The sequence below is a fragment of the Bombina bombina genome, chromosome 1 (assembly GCF_027579735.1).
Source record: "Bombina bombina isolate aBomBom1 chromosome 1, aBomBom1.pri, whole genome shotgun sequence".
Classification (NCBI taxonomy): Eukaryota; Metazoa; Chordata; class Amphibia; order Anura; family Bombinatoridae; genus Bombina; species Bombina bombina.
The window spans coordinates 1,365,082,732-1,365,102,964 of record NC_069499.1 but is presented as its reverse complement, the minus strand read 5'-3'; the positions used below and the strand labels follow the sequence as shown (position 1 = coordinate 1,365,102,964).

Here is a 20,233-nt window from a genome sequence, read left to right as displayed (position 1 = left end):
TAATAACTTAATACTATTACTAGCAATATTAAATAATTTGGTCTGCTCTACTATGAATCTTTTAGGGGCGATGTGAAATAGCCAAAGGGCCGGATCCAGCGGTAAATTCCTATCAAGTAGCTTTGATGTTTCCTTTGCAACTTTTCCCCATACAGGGATTATGTTCGGGCATTGCCACCAAATATGTGCCATATGGCCAATATGGATTTGACATCTCCAGCAAGTGTCAGAGGAATTACTGAAAATTTGTTTACTGCGTAATGGAGTAAGGTACCACCTGTGTAGTAGCTTCATATTTAATTCCAGGAGTTTACTGGATGTGGCAGATTTCTTAATTGCTGTAAATATCTTAGATGCATCTATATGGGAGAACTGCACTCCTAACTCTTCCCCCCATTTATTTATGAAGTGAGGTATATGGCCTGGTGACTTCTGTTTCAATAGTACATAAATAATGGACAGTGCGCGTCTTGTAGGTGACGGTTTATGACATAAGGATTCAAAGGCTGTCGGAGGCCTCAGCATGTTCCTATTATGTGGGTGTCCTGACAAATAGTTATAGCATTGCATATAAAAGTACCAGTTTCTAAAACAGTTGAAACCTTCCTCAATTAAGGTCACCCTATCATGTAACTGGGTCTCTTTCCCCAGATGGCATATCATCAGCACCCTATCCTGTTGTATGTCGCCCTTAATCATGGATAATTGGCCAGGAGCAAATTCCTTGTTGGAGATAAAAGAGGTAAGTGGCGAGTATGTAGAGGAGATGTTGGGAAACTCAACCAGGATTCTATCCCAAATCAACAGTCTCCTGAACCATATGTATGAGGTAAGTCTGTGTTGGTCCTATGACCGCCGGTGTCCAGCACCGTGTACCCAGGTGTGAGCAGCCTGCTATATCATGTTCAAGACGTACCCAAATTTTATGTTTGAAATTAGTGTACCAGTCCACTATTCTCTGTAAGTGTGTTGCCTTCCAGTAAGAAACCAGGTCGGGAACTCCGAGCCCCCCCATTATCATTCGCCTGACACATGTCTTTTCGATTTATCCTCGCATGTCGCTTATTCCATATAAATTAAAACAAAATTATTTGTAGGAATGTAAGATATGTTTGTGGGAGGGCTATGGGTAGTGTCTGTATTATGTATAATATCTTTGGGAGTATACTCATTTTGAACACATTAATCCTGCCCGTCCAAGTCAGAGGTTTCCTCCGCCAGGTGTCAAGGTGGCTATGACTAATGACTGGAGTGGTATGAAATTGGCATCAAAGATTTAATGGACTGTAGGAGTCAGGTATATCCCTAAGTATTTGAATTTACGGTCTTGCCATCTAAACGGGCAGATCTGTTGTATGTGTTGTATGTCCTCAGCTGGGGTATCAATATTTATTATTTCCGATTTATTTTGGTTGATTAGGAAGTTTGAGATTTTCCCAAATGGACCTTCAGCTTTTATAATGTAAAGTTCTTTTTCTTCTAGCTATTTTTTTGGCTAGAAGGTTTTTTTTGAGCTTTTAGCTTTGTCATGCAAACCTTCTTCTTTTTATCAAGATAAGGCTGTTCTTCTCACTAACTATCCCTTTCTTCCTAATGTAGTATTTATATATACTGTAAATCGGCAAATTGTGGTTCCTTCTTTTTGACAGCTCCTAAGAACTCTCTAAGGAGCATCTTCTTCACAATTTGGATGTTATATGGAAACCATAAAAAAATTTCAGACTTTCTTCTTGTCTGTTAATTTTTTTGGTCCTTGCAAAGGTCAGAAAGCTATGGCTGTGACCTTTAGCAGCTTGGCTTCATTCCTAAGTCATAGAAACATAGAATTTGACAGTAGATAAGAACCAAAAAGGCCCAGCAAGTCTACCCATAAGTCTTATTGGTTGAGGGGAAAACTCCCCCTAAGCGCATTACTGTTCATTCTACTAGAGCAGTTGACACTTAGGGTTTTTCATAATGAGGTTTCTATTGATCAGATTTGCAAGGCAACTTCTTCTTCTTGCTTTTGGCAGGAAAGTGCTGCAGGCTATAGTGCCTGACCAGTAACGTGTTGTCTTCACTGTTTGTCCCCCCTATTTCATAGTGATCTCATGGACTCTCACCATGTGATGAAAGAAAACATTTTTGCTTACCTGATGAATTAAATTATTTCATGATTGTGAGAGTCCACAAGTCCCACCCGTCTTTTTGTTCAGGTGGTACTTGTTTTACACTTCTTTTGCCCAGCTTTACCTTTCCTGCTTTTCTATTTTCTTCATTTACTTGGCTTAAATGTATGACTAAGGATCATGGGAAGTGGGAGGGATTAAAGCTACGGTGTGGTATCTTTTGCTGCCTCCTAGTGGTCAGGAGGGGGATTACCATATGTGATGACTCGTTGGCTCTCACAATCTTAAAATAAATGTAATTATTAGGTAAGCATTATTTGTTTTTCTGCAGAATTTGAAAATATTTTTTTTTTTTTTTAAAAACAATGTTGCATTAACCATTGCAAAATGTTCTCAGATATTTTCACGCAGCTTCTAAATTTATATTTGAATTCCCTATTAAAAATAGTCTAAATATTAACGTGACAGTAAACACCAAAAATGTTATTGTTTAAAAAGATAGATACTCCCTCTGTTTTTTCATTACCAACACTATTATATTAATATACTTTTTACCTCTATGATTACCTTGTATCTTAAGCTTCTACAGGTCTTTTGACAGACTTGCATTTCAGGCAATTAGTGCTGACTCTTAAATAACTCCACTGGGGTGAGCACAATGTTATATCTATGTGGCACACATGAACAAACAGTACATGTTGTTAGCTATTCACAGCCAGACTGAGATAAATATCAAGAGAACAGAGCAAATTTGATTATAAAAGTAGATTAGAAAAAATGACATTCCCAATCTGAATCGTAAAAGTTTAATTTGGACTTTACTGTCCCTTTTTAAGTTATAATTTTATTAGTCTGTCTGGGTATTGGGTTATAGTAAAAATCAGCTTCTGAGAAAATTGAGATGGGAATTATTTCCCTAAAATTATTATTTGACCATTGATTTATAATGATAATCAGCTTCTGAGAAAATAGAGATGAATTTATTTCCCTAAAATTATTATCTGAGCATTGGTTTACAGTAATCTGCTTCTGAGACAATAGTTTTCCTAACATAATAATCTACCACAATACACAATTATCATCAATCAGTGTTCTATTGTTTACTTACCCATTACTTTTTGTGTTATAGTTGCAGTAAACCTACAGCCAGTCTCTGCTCCACTACCAGTTATTGCACAGCAAACCCTTAGTCACTACTCTACAGCTACCACTGTGACAAATAATTCTGCCCAAAACAGTGACAATGCCAAGAAGACACTGGTGACATTATTTGCCAACAATAGTGGTGAGTGTTTATCAATGTTGTGTTTTTTTTTAGGGGGAGGGGGAAATCTTGGTCTTCAAATCACTTGTTTTCTACCTTTTATAGGTTCAACTCCCATTATGCAATCTGGGGGACAGCCACTGATCTTGACTCAGAATACTACTTCTGGCCTTGGCACAATGATGACGCAGCCCATGTTGCGCCCAATGCAAGTCATGCAGAATACAAATCATGGCACCAATGCCAATGTGACTACACAGCCTATCTTCATAACCACACAGGTAAGGAAATTCTTCTGTGGCAGTTTAAATTAAGTGTACATAGATGCATGAATCAATAAGAACTTCTTTTAACACTTAATTTGTTTTTAGCTCTAAGCTGCCTGGCTTAGTCAACATACATCATTTGGGATGGAGAAAAAAAACTTAATAAATAATTTGCTAACACAAAAAAAAAAAACTTACAAGATACTTTGTCTTCCTTTTTAGATAACAATATACAGTATTATGAAACCGCAGTTAAACTTGACTCAAGACTAGTGACTTTAGATGTGTGCACTGTTGTCTGTGTCTCTCTCTCTCTCTCTCTCTCTCTCTCTCTCTCTCTCTTCTCTCTCTCTCTCATTATTGTATTATATCATGTGACAACACTGAAGAAATTACACTTTGCTACAATGTAAAGTAGTGAGTGTAGTCCCTCAATGAACTGTAGCTCCCCAGTACTCCTCACCTGGTTGCCACCACACACGCTTGACACCATCTGAACCAAATAAGTTTATCTTGGTCTCATTGGACCACAAGACATGGTTCCAGTAAGCCATGTCCTTAGTCTGCTTGTCTTCAGCAAACTGTTTGCAGACTTTCTTGTGCATCATCTTTAGAAGAGGCATCCTTCTGGGACGACAGCTATGCAGATCAGTTTGATGCAGTGTGCGGCGTATGGTCTGAGCACTGACAGGCTGACCTCTCCCCACCCCTTCAACCTCTGCAGCAATGCTGGCAGCACTCATGCGTCTATTGCCCAAAGATAACCTCTGGATATGACACTGAGCATGTGCACTCAACTTCTTTGGTCGACCATGGCAAGGCCTGTTCTGAAAGGAACCTGTCCAGTGAAACCTCTCTATGGTCTTGCCCACTGTGCTCCAGCTCAGTTTCAGGGTCTTGGCAATCTTCTTATACCCTAGGCCATTTTTATGTAGAGCAACAATTCTTTTTTTCAGATCCTCAAGAGTTTTTTGCCATGAGGTGCCATGTTGAACTTCCAGTGACCAGTATGAGAGAGTGTGAGAGTGATAACACCAAATTTAACACACCTGCTCCCCATTCACACCTGAGACCTTGTAACACTTAACGAGTCACATGACACCGGAGAGGGAAAATGGCTAATTGGGCCCAATTTGGACATTTCCACTAAGGGGTGTACTCACTTTTGTTGCCAATGGTTTAAACGTTAATGACTGTGTGTTGAGTTATTTTGAGGGGACAGCAAATCTACATTGTTATACAGGCTATACACTCACTACTTTACATTGTAGCAAAGTGTTATTTCTTCAGTGTTGTCACATGAAAAGATATAATAAAATATTTACAAAAATGTGAGGGGTGTACTCACTTTTAAGAGATACTGTGTGTGTGTGTGTGTGTGTGTGTGTGTATATATATATATATATATATATATATATATATATATATGTATGTATATATATGTGTCTGTGTGTGTGTATATATATATATATATATTCAAATTTGCCCCTCCACAATATCTCTCTATATAAGGGGTACAATGATGATTTGCTCATTGAGTGGGAGGGAGATATGACAACATTGGAACATTTTTTACACTATGTAAAATCTTCAGTTGAAGTGATTAAGTTCACCTATGAGGTGCATGACAGTGAAATAAATTACTTAGATCTTACCCTAATGGGAAACATATTACAATCAAGGACAGAAACAAGAATATATAAAAAGATCTCTAAAAATTCCTTATTGTATGCTAAAAGCAACCATCCATCACACACATTTAAAGCAATAGCTAAGGGACAGTATTTAAGGATCAAGAGGAATTGCACCGATAAAAAGATCTTTGAAGAGGAAGCTATAAGATTAGACAAAGATCTCAGAGAGAGAGGTTATAGTAAAAAAAGTTATCAAGAATGCTAAACTATCAGTATCAGAGCTAGATAGAGAGACACTGTTACAGGATAAGACAAACAGAACAAGAGTATCCACATACAAGGAAGATCAAAAGATACAATTCATTACACAATATTCAAACCAATTCTACAAAGTATGTGAAATTATAAAGGAACATTTACCAATGCTCACAGCAGAGGATTGTTTTGATACTAATTTACAAAAACAAGTCAAATTTACGTATCGTAGAGGCAGAACATTAGGGAATATTGTTTCCCCATCTGTACCAAAAACAGTGACAAAACAATCTTCTTGGTTAGAAGTAAAGGGGCTACAAAAATGTAGCTTTAAAGATTGTATAGCCTGTAAACATGCAAAAACAGGCAAAATTTTTACATCATCTGTCACAGGCAACATTTACGATATAAACACTTGTGTCAACTGTAGAACTAAGGGAGTGGTGTATCTTATAGAATGCACACAGTGTAATTTACAATATATAGGAAAAACCTTAAGAGAAACCAGATCACGCATAAGGGAACACATTTCAAGTATTACAGTAGATACTGAATCCAGCAAAAAACGAGAAGACAAACTGTTACCTATCACTAAGCATTTTATTGAAAAACATACTAGGAATACTGACACTCTTAAGTGGACAATTGTAGAAAAAGTGACATTATCAGCTAGGGGAGGAGATTTAGATAAAATCCTTAGTAAAAGGGAGGTGTATTGGATCTGGTGTTTGAAAACAAAAATGCCTTTACGTTTCAATTCTAGGTTTGATTTGGTTAATTTTTGGCAATAAAATAAACTTCTCCAGAAGGTACATTCCCCAGAGACATAGGAATATTTATCTATGACATTGAAAATATTTTGTTAGTCTTATTGTAAAGATTTTCACTTGTCTGTCTTTTTTACAATTGATTAGTTTACAGACAGATAACAGTCCATCTAGATTAGACTAATTTAAATATTTATAAAAATGGATACAACAAAATTGTTCAAACAATCATATACATGTGTGCTTACATTTTAACAACATCAAAGTTCATTATTAGCATAATGCATTACATACATGCTAAAAATATAATGCTGTGATTTAGGAATTGATCATGTATATATTACATTTTGGTGTTTAAAATAAATTATTAATACATTATAGCCCATAAAAAGGGTTATCTAATATATTTCACACATGTTCCAGACAATCTAGGGCCACATAACATAGTTATACATAGATCAAACAAGTGGTAACTATTGGCTAACATTAAAATCTGTTATTGATTTTGCCACTACCATTTATATAGCACAGTTCTTTTTAACATTGTTATGATAGAGTTAAACACAACTTGAGTGCCTGTTAGCAATTATTGTTTTTAATTGGTTTAGTAATTGATTGTATACTATGCACCTGTATATAAGTCCTGTTGACACTGAGTACCCCAGCAGTCTATGAGTACGGCCAGCACGGCTGAAACGCGTTGGACTTGGGCTACATCCGTAACCATTTGTTTTTAAAACTTTTTGGAATAAAGTTTACCTTTTAATTATTTGGATACCGCCTCCGGACTTTCTTCTTTTTCACTTACATACATATATATATATATATATATATATATATATATATTCTCTCACTTTCACTGGTTTTACTATTTAAAAGTATGTGTTTGAGTAAAATTAAAATTTTTGTTTTATTCTATACACTTTTGACATTTCTCCCAAATTCTATTTTCTTTCATGTAATTAGCAAGAGTCCATGAGCTAGTGACGTATGGGATATACATTCCTACCAGGGAGGGGCAAAGTTTCCCAAACCTCAAAATGCCTATAAATACACCCCTCACCACACCCACAAATCAGTTTTACAAACTTTGCCTCCTATGGAGGTGGTGAAGTAAGTTTGTGCTAGATTCTACGTTGATATGCGCTCCGCAGCAGGTTGGAGCCCGGTTTTCCTCTCAGCGTGCAGTGAATGTCAGAGGGATGTGAGGAGAGTATTGCCTGTTTGAATTCAATGATCTCCTCTACGGGGTCTATTTCATGGGTTCTCTGTTATCGGTCGTAGAGATTCATCTCTTACCTCCCTTTTTCAGATCGACGATATACTCTTATATATACCATTACCTCTGCTGATTCTCGTGTCAGTACTGGTTTGGCTTTCTACAACATGTAGATGAGTGTCCTGGGGTAAGTAAGTCTTATTTTCTGTGACACTCTAAAGCTATGGTTGGGCACTTTTTTATAAAGTTCTAAATATTTGTATTCAAACATTTATTTGCCTTGACTCAGGATGTTCAACATTTCCTTATTTCAGACAGTCAGTTTCATATTTGGGATAATGCATTTGAATATATCATTTTTATCTTAAAATTTGACTTTTACCTGTGGGCTGTTAGGCTCGCGGGGGCTGAATATGCTTCATTTTATTGCGTCATTCTTGGCGCGAAAATTATTATTTTTTTTTTTTCTATTTCCCGGCGTCATACGTGTCGCCGGAAGTTGCGTAATTTTTGACGTTTTTTCGCGCCAAAAATGTCGGCGTCCGGGTGTGGCGTCATTTTTGGCGCTAATAGCATTTAGGCGCCAAATATTGTCTCCACTTTATATAAGTCTCATTATTTGTTGCTTCTGGTTGCTAGAAGCTTGTTCACTGGCATTTTTTCCCATTCCTGAAACTGTCATTTAAGGAATTTGATCAATTTTACTTTATATGTTGTTTTTTCTATTACATATTGCAAGATGTCCCACGTTGCAACTGAGTCAGAAGATACTACTGGAAAATCGTTGCCTGGTGCTGGAACTACCAAAGCTAAGTGTATCTGCTGTAAACTTTTTGTAGTTGTTCCTCCAGCTGTTGTTTGTATTACATGTCATGACAAACTTGTTAATGCAGAAAATATTTCCTTTAGTAAAGTACCATTACCTGTTGCAGTTCCATCAACATCTAATGTTCAGAGTGTTCCTGATAACATAAGAGATTTTGTTTCTGAATCCATTAAGAAGGCTATGTCTGTTATTCCTCCTTCTGGTAAACATAAAAAGTCTTTTAAAACTTCTCTTTATACAGATGAATTTTTAAATGAACATCATCATTCTGATTCTAATGATTCTTCTGATACAGAGGATTCTGTCTCAGAGGTTGATGCTGATAAATCGTCATATTTATTTAAAATGGAATTTATCCGTTCTTTACTTAAATAAGTCCTAATTGCATTAGAAATTGAGGATTCTGGTCCTCTTGATACTAAATCTAAACGTTTAGACAAGGTCTTTAGATCTCCTGTGGTTATTCCAGAAGTTTTTCTGTTCCTGGTGCTATTTCTGAAGTAATTTCCAGAGAATGGAATAATTTGGGTAATTCATTTACTCCTTCTAAACGTTTTTAAGCAATTATATCCTGTACCGTCCGACAGATTAGAGTTTTGGGACAAAATCCCTAAAGTTGATGGGTCTATTTCTACCCTTGCTAAAAGTACTACTATTCCTACGGCAGATGGTACTTCCTTTAAGGATCCTTTAGATAGGAAAAATTGAATCCTTTCTAAGAAAAGCTTATCTGTGTTCAGGTAATCTTCTTAGACCTGCTATATCATTGGCTGATGTTGCTGCAGCTTCAACTTTTTGGTTGGAAACTTTAGCGCAACAAGTAACAGATCATGATTCTCATAATATTATTATTCTTCTTCAACATGCTAATAATTTATCTGTGATGCCATTTTTGATATTATCAGAGTTGATGTCAGGTTTATGTCTCTAGCTATTTTAGCTAGAAGAGCTTTATGGCTTAAAACTTGGAATGCCGATATGTCTTCTAAATCAACTCTACTTTCCCTTTCTTTCTAGGGTAATAAATTATTTGGTTCTCAGTTGGATTCTATTATCTCAACTGTTACTGGTGGGAAAGGAACTTTTTTACCACAGGATAAAAAATCTAAAGGTAAAAACAGGGCTAATAATCGTTTTCGTTCCTTTCGTTTCAACAAAGAACAAAAGCCTGATCCTTCATCCTCAGGAGCAGTTTCAGTTTGGAAACCATCTCCAGTCTGGAATAAATCCAAGCCTTCTAGAAAAGCAAAGCCAGCTTCTAAGTCCACATGAAGGTGCGGCCCCTCATTCCAGCTCAGCTGGTAGGGGCAGATTAGCTTTTTTTTCAAAGAAATTTGGATCAATTCTGTTCTCAATCTTTGGATTCAGAACATTGTTTCAGAAGGGTACAGAATCGGTTTCAAGATAAGACCTCCTGCAAAGAGATTTTTTCTTTCCCGTTGTCCCAGTAAACCCAGTGAAAGCTCAAGCATTTCTGAAATGTGTTTCAGATCTAGAGTTGACTGGAGTAATTATGCCAGTTCCAGTTTTGGAACAGGGGCTGGGATTTTATTTGAATCTCTTCATTGTACCCAAGAAGGAGAATTCCTTCAGACCAGTTCTGGATCTAAAAATATTAAATCGTTATGTAAGGATACCAACATTCAAAATGGTAACTGTAAGGACTATATTGCCTTTTGTTCAGCAAGGGCATTATATGTCTACAATAGATTTACAAGATGCATATCTGCATATTCCGATTCATCCAGCTCACTATCAGTTCCTGAGATTCTCTTTTCTGGACAAGCATTACCAGTTTGTGGCTCTGCCGTTTGGCCTAGCTACAGCTCCAAGAATTTTTACAAAGGTTCTCGGTGCCCTTCTGTCTGTAATCAGAGAACAGGGTATTGTGGTATTTCCTTATTTGGACGATATCTTGGTACTTGCTCAGTCTTCACATTTAGCAGAATCTCATACGAATCGACTTGTGTTGTTTCTTCAAGATCATGGTTGGAGGATCAATTCACTAAAAAGTTAATTGATTCTCAGACAAAGGTAACCTTTTTAGGGTTCCAGATAGATTCAGTGTCCATGACTCTATCTTTGACAGACAAGAGACGTCTAAAATTGATTTCAGCTTGTCGAAACCTTCAGTCACAATCATTCCCTTCGGTAGCCTTATGCATGGAAATTCTAGGTCTTATGACTGCTGCATCGGACGCGATCCCCTTGCTCGTTTTCACATGCGACCTCTTCAGCTCTGTATGCTGAACCAATGGTGCAGGGATTACACAAAGATCTCTCAATTAATATCTTTAAAACCGATTGTCCGACATTCTCTAACGTGGTGGACAGATCACCATTGTTTAATTCAGGGGGCTTCTTTTGGTCTTCCGACCTGGACTATAATCTCAACAGATGCAAGTCTTACAGGTTGGGGAGCTGTGTGTGGGGTCTCTGACGGCACAAGGGTTTTGGGAATCTCAGGAGGTGAGATTACGATCAATATTTTGGAACTCCGTGCAATTTTCAGAGCTCTTCAGTCTTGGCCTCTTCTGAAGAGAGAATCGTTCATTTGTTTTCAGACAGACAATGTCACAACTGTGGCATACATCAATCATCAAGGAGGGACTCACAGTCCTCTGGCTATGAAAGAAGTATCTCGAATTCTGGTTTGGGCGGAATCCAGCTCCTGTCTAATCTCTGCGGTTCATATCCCAGGTATAGACAATTGGGAAGCGGATTATCTCAGTCGCCAAACGTTGCATCCGGGCGAATGGTCTCTTCACCCAGAGGGTATTTCTTCAGATGTTCAAATGTGGGAACTCCCAGAAATAGATCTGATGGCTTCTTATCTAAACAAGAAACTTCCCAGGTATCTGTCCAGATCCCGGGATCCTCAGGCGGAGGCAGTGGATGCATTATCACTTCCTTGGAAGTATCATCCTGCCTATATCTTTCCGCCTCTAGTTCTTCTTCCAAGAGTAATCTCCAAGATTCTGAAGGAATGCTCGTTTGTTCTGCTGGTAGCTCCAGCATGGCCTCACAGGTTTTGGTATGCGGATCTTGTCCGGATGGCCTCTTGCCAGCCGTGGACTCTTCCGTTAAGACCAGACCTTCTGTCACAAGGTCCTTTCTTCCATCAGGATCTCAAATCCTTAAATTTAAAGGTATGGAGATTGAACGCTTGATTCTTGGTCAAAGAGGTTTCTCTGACTCTGTGATTAATACTATGTTACAGGCTCGTAAATCTGTATCTAGAGAGATATATTATATGAGTCTGGAAGACTTATATTTCTTGGTGTCTTTCTCATCATTTTTCCTGGCATTCTTTTAGAATTCCGAGAATTTTACAGTTTCTTCAGGATGGTTTAGATAAAGGTTTGTCCGCAAGTTCCTTGAAAGGACAAATCTCTGCTCTTTCTGTTCTTTTTCACAGAAAGATTGCTAATCTTCCTGATATTCATTGTTTTGTACAAGCTTTGGTTCGTATAAAACCTGTCATTAAGTCAATTTCTCCTCCTTGGAGTTTGAATTTGGTTCTGAGGGCTCTTCAAGCTCCTCCTTTTGAACCCATGCATTCATTGGACATTAAATTACTTTCTTGGAAAGTTTTGTTCCTTTTTGGCCATCTCTTCTGCCAGAAGAGTCCTCTGAATTATCTGCTCTTTCTTGTGAGTCTCCTTTTCTGATTTTTCATCAGGATAAGGCGGTGGTTGCGAAACTTCTTTTGAATTTTTACCTAAGGTTGTGAATTCCAACAATATTAGTAGAGAAATTGTGGTTCCTTCATTATGTCCTAATCCTAAGAATTCTAAGGAGAAATCGTTGCATTCTTTGGATGTTGTTAGAGCTTTGAAATATTATGTTGAGGCTACTAAGTCTTTCCGTAAGACTTCTAGTCTATTGTCATCTTTTCCGGTTCTAGAAAGGTCAGAAAGCTTCTGCATTTCTTTGGCATCTTGGTTGAAATCCTTAATTCACCATGCTTATGTCGAGTCGGGTAAAACCCCGCCTCAAAGGATTACAGCTCATTCTACTAGGTCAGTTTCTACTTCCTGGGCGTTTAGGAATGAGGCTTCGGTTGATCAGATTTGCAAAGCAGCAACTTGGTCCCTCTTTGCATACTTTTACTAAATTCTACCATTTTGATGTGTTTTCTTCTTCTGAAGCAGTTTTTGGTAGAAAAGTACTTCAGGGCAGCGGTTTCAGTTTGAATCTTCTGCTTATGTTTTCATTAAACTTTATTTTGGGTGTGGATTATTTTCAGCAGGAATTGGCTGTCTTTTATTTTATCCCTCCCTCTCTAGTGACTCTTGCGTGGAAAGATCCACATCTTGGGTAGTCATTATCCCATACGTCACTAGCTCATGGACTCTTGCTAATTACATGAAATAAAACATAATTTATGTAAGAACTTACCTGATAAATTCATTTCTTTCATATTAGCAAGAGTCCATGAGGCCCACCCTTTTTGGTGGTTATGATTTCTTTTGTATAAAGCACAACTATTCCAATTCCTTATTTTATATGCTTTCGCACTTTTTTTATCACCCCACTTCTTGGCTATTCGTTAAACTGATTTGTGGGTGTGGTGAGGGGTGTATTAATAGGCATTTTGAGGTTTGGGAAACTTTGCCCCTCCTGGTAGGAATGTATATCCCATACGTCACTAGCTCATGGACTCTTGCTAATATGAAAGAAATGAATTTATCAGGTAAGTTCTTACATAAATTATGTTTTTTTGTTTTGTTATTTAGAGCATTTTGTTTGAAAACAACAATTGGCCAAAATAACGAAAAATATGCAGTGTTTTCAAGCCTCGAATAATGCAAAGAAAACAAGTTAATATTCATGTTTAAACTACACAATACTAATTTTTTAACAAGTCCAAAAATCAATAATTGGTAGAATAACCTGATTATCAATCACAGTTTTCATGTATCTCGGCATGCTCTCCACCAGTCTTTCACATTAGTCAGCCCAATCTCCAGACCTGAACCCCATTAAAAACCTCTGGAATGTGATGGTTTGTGACCATCCATCTTCCTCTTGATAAAACAAAGCCGAGCTGCGTGAATTTTTTACCCCAAGAGTGGGCATAAAGTCACCCGAACAGCAATGTGAAATACTTGTGGTGTGACTCTTTATCCTGAGTTGATTAGGATGAATCTCCCCCTAGGGAGATACAGGACCATATTCGGGCGCTCAAAACAGCTAACTCTTTGTGATGAAATTTTGTGATGACATTATACAGATTGTGCGTATTAATGCAAACAATACCAGCTTTGCGGTTTTAGCCAGAAGAGCACTTTTGCCAAAGTTTTGGTCCGCGGATTTTGTTTTTAAATCAAGATAACTATCCTTCGCTTTTAAGGGTAAAACTGTGTTTTGTCCGATTTGGACTCTATTATTTCAACAGTCACGGGAAGAAAGGGAACTTTCCTTCCTCAGGACAAAAAGTCTAGACTTAGTGGAAGAGCAGTCGGACGTTTTCGGTCCTTTCGTCAGAACAAGGCGCAGAGAATGTCAGCAGGCGAGCGCTAGCCGGAGACAACAGGAAGTTCCTGGAAACGAAACCCAGTCTGGAACAAGAACAAGCAGTCCAAGAAGTCAGCCTCTGATTCCCAGACCGCAATAAAGGGGTGTCCCCCGATCCGGAGTTAGCTCTGGTAGGGGGGCAGATTAAGCCGGTTCCATGGCGTTTGGGCCTCAGTCTGTTCAGGACCCTTGGGTTCAGATCATTTGTTTCTTGGGGGGTACAGGATAGGCTTCCGATCTCAACCTCCAAGAGACAGGTTTATTTTGTGTCGTGTATCCAGAAGGCCAGAAAAGAGACTAGCTTTTCTGCATTGTGGTAAAGGATCTGGAATCCATGGGGGTAATTTTTTCCGTTCCCCTGGGTGAGAGGGGAAAAGGGTTTTACTCAAATATTTTCATTGTTTCAAAAAAGAAGGAACTTTTCTATCGGTCTAAGGGTTCCTTACAAACCGGATTCAGCTTCAGTAATTCTCAGAGCTTTCCTTCCATAAGGCAGGGGAGTCCACAACTTCATTCCTAACTGTTCGGAAATTCAAAACCTGGCCACCAGGAGGAGGCGAAGACACCCCAGCCAAAGACTTAAATAGCCCTCCCACTCCCCCCCCCCAGTCATTCTTTGCCTTTCGTCATTATAGGAGGTGGCAGAGAAGTGTCAGAAGATTTGGATAGTCATGTAATGGGTATGTTCCCTTCAAGAAAAGACTGGAGTTTTATGTAATCATGTCAACCTCTCAGTTTAGAGCATTGATGAAAGTTAGAGTCTGGAAATGCAGGGAAAGTTTTTTCTGCGAACCCATCCAGAATGTCGCCTAACAGCTCCTGAGCAATCAGTGTTGACGAGTTTCACTGCTTGCTGTTACACACTCAAGTCCATGTCAGAAGTGTTGCTGCAAGACTGTCACACTTGAGAGGCTGTGCCTGTTCCACAGCATGGATCCTGGAGGGTAAACCCGTTTTATATATACACTTTTGCTAAACAGGGTCACAATGTGGCTCCTTTATGCCTCGATAGGATCAAGGGTTAATATCCCCTTCAGGAAGATTATTTGAATAGCTAGGCATTTATAACTGCTTTAATGTGAGTTTTTGGGCTCAGACTGTGTGCTTTTGGCTTTAAACAAACAGGTTTCACTTTTGTTTTTGAGTGTTGCACAGCTCATAATAGCTTAGTGCCTTTTTCATAGCAGGGGAAGTCCTGTCCTATGCACCACATGACTGGGTGCGGTCTTTTAATTTTCCTACGATCCTGCTGCGGACATCACTCCTAAGGAGAGCGTTTTCACTGTTAGCTTTCTGGGTCTAGGAGGTGGTGAGTGCCCCAGCCATTGGGATTATAAAGGTGCTGTTTTTTTATAAAAGCGTTTGTTTTGTCCTTTTGTGGATATATCTTAGCTATGGAGGACTCTGATACTTCATTATATGGTTCCGCTCCTTCTGTACTGATTAATAATTCCTGTTTATATTGTCTTGCCCGTCTGCTCAATTTGTTCCATTTGCCCTAAGCACTGTTCTAAAGTCTAAGAAGGGAGACAAGCCTGCTAATGATCATAGCGCTATAAGCCCCTCTGAGCCGTCTACCTCTCAGGAATCTGTGTCCTGAGAGATTGTTACCCTTTCTACACTACCCGCTCCACATGTAGTTCCCTGCGGCTCAACTAATCCTCCATCTGGAGGGGGCTTTTTTTCCTGCGGACTTTACCGCTGTGTCTGCAGCCCTGAGTGTCTTACCTCCCTCTAGCAAACGTAAGAGAAAGGTTAAACATAGTTCTCCTGACCTAGAGTCATCTAAATATTTGTCGGATTTATCTACTATGTCCCAGGTATCCGAGGATGAGTTAACCTCTGTAGCTTCAGAGGGTGAACTTTCTGAGTTGGAGACTTCAGTTTCTAAACCTTCAGCGGAGGAACCCTCCTTTTTAGATTTAAATTTGAGCATCTGCATTTTTTATTAAAGGAGGTTCTGTCTATGCTAGAGGTTCCAGAGGCTACACTCCCTGAGGAACCTAAGATCCCTAAATTAGACAGGGTTTATTAAGACAGGAAGGTCCCTCTGACTTTTCCTGTGCCAGTTAAGATGGCGAACATTATCGGTAACGAATGGGAAAGAATAGGAACTTCTTTTTCCCCCTCGTTTACTTTTAAAAAATGATTCTTGGTCCCTGACTCTTAATTGGATTTGTGGGGCTCCATACTCAAGGTGGATGGCGCTATTTCTACACTTGCTACGTGTACTACTATTCCCCTGGAGGAGAGTTCTTCTTTTAGAGAGCCTATGGATAAGAAAATGGAAACTTTTCTGAGGAAGATGTTTCAACATACAGGGTTTTTATTTCAACCGGCGGCAGTTGGAGCCGCGGTTGCTGGATCAGCTACCTACTGGTGCGACGCTCTGTCTGAGCTCAATGAGGTGGAAACTCCCCTCGATATTCAGGAGAGAATTAAAGCTCTGGCAATTGCTAACTCCATCTGTGATGGTAATATGCAGATTATTCGCCTAAATGCAAAGGCTTCTGGCTTTGCAGTCCTAGCCCACCAGGCTCTCTGGTTGAAGTCTTGGTCTGCGGATATGGCTTCTTAATCCAAACTCCTCTTCCTTTCGAGGGGGAAGATTTTATTCGGTCCCAGCGCTGGACTTCATTATTTCTACAGTTACCGGAGAGAAGGATGCTTTCCTACGGCAAGATAAGAAGAATAGGCTTAAGGGGGCGGCAATCATCTAATTTTCGTTCTGACAAATCACGTTGACAGCAATCCTCATCCAAGTCAGAGCAGCCCAAGATACAACCTACGGATTGTCTTTTTTCAGACGCTTGGTTCCAGGTTGTACAGGATCCTTGGGTCCTGGAGGTTGTATCTCGGGTATACCGGATAGGATTCAAATCTCATCAACCCAGGGGCAGATTCCTACTCTCCAAATTGTCTACAAGACCAGAGAAGAGGACTGCCTTTTTAGGTTGCGTACTGGATCTCTCCTTTCTAGGAGTAATTGTCTCAGTACCTACAGCAGAAAGAGGTTTGGGATTTTATTCAAACCTTTTTGTGGTTCCACAAAAGGAGGGAACTTTTCATCCAATTCTTGACTTAAAGTGCCTAAACAAGTTTCTGAGTGTTCCCTCTTTCAAGATGGAGACAATACGGTCAATCCTTCCTCTGGTTCAGGAAGGACAGTTTATGACCACCATAGACCTGAAGGATGCATTCCTTCACGTTCCGATACACATGGAGCATTTTAAGTTCCTGAGGTTTGCCTTTCTGGACCATGACTTCCAGTTCATAGCTCTTCCGTTTGGCCTAGCTACTGCTCCAAGGATATTTACGAAGGGCTCTTCTAGCCGTTGCCAGAACGCAAGGTATTGCAGTAGCGCCTTACATGGACGATATCATGGTACAGGCACCATCTTTTCGTCTGGCGGAAGAACACTCGGAGTCCCTTTTCAGTCTTTTTCGATCACATGGATGGAAGATAAAATTGGAAAAAAATTGTCTTACTCCAAGTACCAGGGGGAATTTCCTGGGGACAATAAATAGACTCCATATCCGTTAGAATATTTCTCACAGATAAGAGACGTTGCAAGCTAACTATTGCATTTCCTGCCCTCCCAGTCTCCTTGAGACCCTCAGTGGCCCAGTGTATGGAGGTGATTGGACTCATGGTGTCCTGTATGGACCATCATTCCTTTGCCAGATTCCATCTCAGACCCTTACAACTATGCATGCTGAGACAATGGAATGGCACCATTCAGATCTGTCTCAACAGATTATGCTGGACAACCTGTCGAGGACTCGCTCTCTTGGTGGCTCTGTCCAGATCATCTGTCCCAAGGCACGTGCTTCTTGAGACCTTCCTGGGAGATTGTGACTATGGACGCAAGCCTTTCCGGCTGGGGAGCCGTTTGGGGTGCCAAGAGAGCACAACGGCTGTGGACGTAGGGTAATCTTGAATGTCTTGAAGGCTTAGCCCCTTCAGGGTTCGTCCCAGTTATCAGATTACAATGACAATTTAACCTTGGTTGCCTACATCAACCATCAGGGGGGAACGAGAAGTCCCTTGGCGATGAGAGAAGTATCCTTCCTCAGCAGGCAATCCTTTTACCCAGGGGAATGGTCTCTCCACCCGAGGTGTTTGCAAAGAGATGCAGTGAGTGGATCTTATGGCATCCTACCTCAATACCAGCTACCCAGGTACGAGTTGAGGTAGAGGGATCCTCAGGCGGAACTGATAGTGCCCTATCAGTACCATGGAGGTTCAGACTCATCTATCTTTTTCCTCCATTACCCGCTTCTCCCTCGTGTGGTGGCTCGCATCAAGCAGGAGCGAGCATCAGTGATTCTAAATGCTCATTCGTGGCTGCGAAGGACGTGGTTTGCAGATCTGGTATGGATGTCCTCATCTCCTAAGTGGAGGTTACCTTGTTGCAGAGATCTGCTGATACAGGGTTCCTTCATTTATCAAAATCTAGATTCTCTGAGGCTGACTGCGTGGAGATTGAACGCTTAGTATTAGCCAAGAGAGGGTTTTCTGAGAGTGTTATCGACACTCTGATTCAACCTCATAAGACAGTTACTAGTCATATCTACCATAAAGTGTGGAGGACTTACCTGTACTGGTGTGAAGTGTGGCTTTTCCAGGCATAGGGTTAAGGTTGCCAGAATTTTATCTTTTCTCCAGGAGGGACTGGAGGGGGGTCTATCTGCTAGTTCCCTGAAGGGACAGATATCGGCCTGTCTGTGTTACTGCACAAGAGATTGGCTGAGCTTCCGGATGTGCAGTCCTTTGTTAAAGGGACAGTATACACTCATTTTCATATAACTGCATGTAATAGACACTACTATAAAGAATAAGATGCACAGATACTGATATAAAAATCCAGTATAAAACTGTTTAAAAACTTACTTAGAAGCTGTCAGTTTGGCTCTGTTGAAAAGGTAGCTGGAAAGCCTACTGCAAGTGGCAAATAAGGCCCGTCTCCGTCTCCCCCTTCTTTTACATATGAAAAGACCCTTTACACAAACGGGAGCAAGCTGGAGAAGGTAGCTGACGGTATTCACATAAAACTTTGGGGCTTGGTTAGGAGTCTGAAAATCAGAGCAATGTTATTTAAAAATAAGCAAAACTATACATTTATTTAAAAAAAATAATTATGGGCTATATAAATCATCTACAAAACATTTATGCAAAGAAAAAATTAGTGTATAATGTCCCTTTTAAGGCTCTGACTAGGATCAGACCTGTGTTTAGATCTGGGGCTCCGCCTTGGAGCCTCAATCTTGTTCTTTGTGTTTTGCAGCAGGCTCCGTTTGAGCCTATGCATACTGTTGACATTAAATCGTTATCTTGGAAGGTTTTTTTCTTATTGGCTATTGCCTGAGATTTCTGCTTTGCAATGTGACCCCCCCCCCCCCCCTATCTAGTTTTCTATGCTGATAAAGTGGTTTTATTTACTAAATTAGGGTTCCTCCCTAAGGTGGTGTCGGATCGTAACATTAATCAAGAAATTGTTTTTCCTTCTTTGTGAAGGAATGTTTGCTTCATAATCTAGGTGTGGTTCGTGACTTGAAGCTCTATTTTCAGGCTACTAAAGAATTCAGACAATCTTCCTCTTTGTTTGTCATCTATACGTGGAAGCGTAAGGAGCAGAAGGCTACTACGACTTCTCTATCTTTCTGGTCGAGGATTGTCATCCTATTAGCTTATGAGACAGTGGGATGACAGCCTCCTGAGAGGATTTACGGCTCATTCCACTAGAGCAGTGGCTTCCTCCTGGGCTTTTAAGAACAAAGCCTCTGGATCATATTTGTAAGGCAGCTACCTGGTCCTCCTTACACACTTTTTTTCTACATTTTTCAAGTTTTGATGCGTTTGCTTCGGCTGAAGCAGCTTTCAGGAGAAAAGTTTTGCAGGTTGTGTTGCCCTCAGAATAGGGTTCGCCTCTCTTTTGTTCCCTCCTGTTATTCCTTCAGTGTCCTCTGGAGTTTGGGTATAGTTTTCCCAACAGTAAGGAATGAAGTCGTGGACTCTCCCTGCCAGGAAGGAAAGGAATTTATCTGGTAAACATAAATTATGTTTTTGTGGGAGCCTGCAGAACTTGGTATGCAGACCTAATTCAAATTTGTTCCCTTCCTTCATGGACCCTACCCCTATAGAAAGGATCTTCTGTCTCAAAGACCTCTGTTTCACCCTGATTTCAGTTTGCTGAATTTGGTGGCAACAGTCATAGTTGCACCTCTTTACCCCATTTTATTTCATGTTTCCTTGTCATCAGTTATGAACTACTGGAAGGGAAGGGGAAGTAGGAGGGATAGTTGAATTCTCTAATTGGGGTGTCGCTACCTCTTTCTGGTAGCCAGGTGACGTATTCCCATATGTAAGAATA

General features: G+C 39.8%; 1 protein-coding gene across 2 annotated transcripts in view; it reads left to right on the top strand.

Moving 5' to 3' along the window:
• The window catches only part of POGZ (pogo transposable element derived with ZNF domain), a 286,617-nt gene that overhangs the window by 136,693 nt on the left and 129,691 nt on the right, over nucleotides 1-20,233 (top strand). For both annotated transcript variants that reach the window (XM_053703975.1, XM_053703985.1), the window contains exons 4-5: nucleotides 3,238-3,393; nucleotides 3,478-3,653. In XM_053703975.1, the coding sequence (XP_053559950.1) occupies nucleotides 3,238-3,393; nucleotides 3,478-3,653 (332 nt within the window). The remainder of the gene's footprint in view (nucleotides 1-3,237; nucleotides 3,394-3,477; nucleotides 3,654-20,233) is intronic.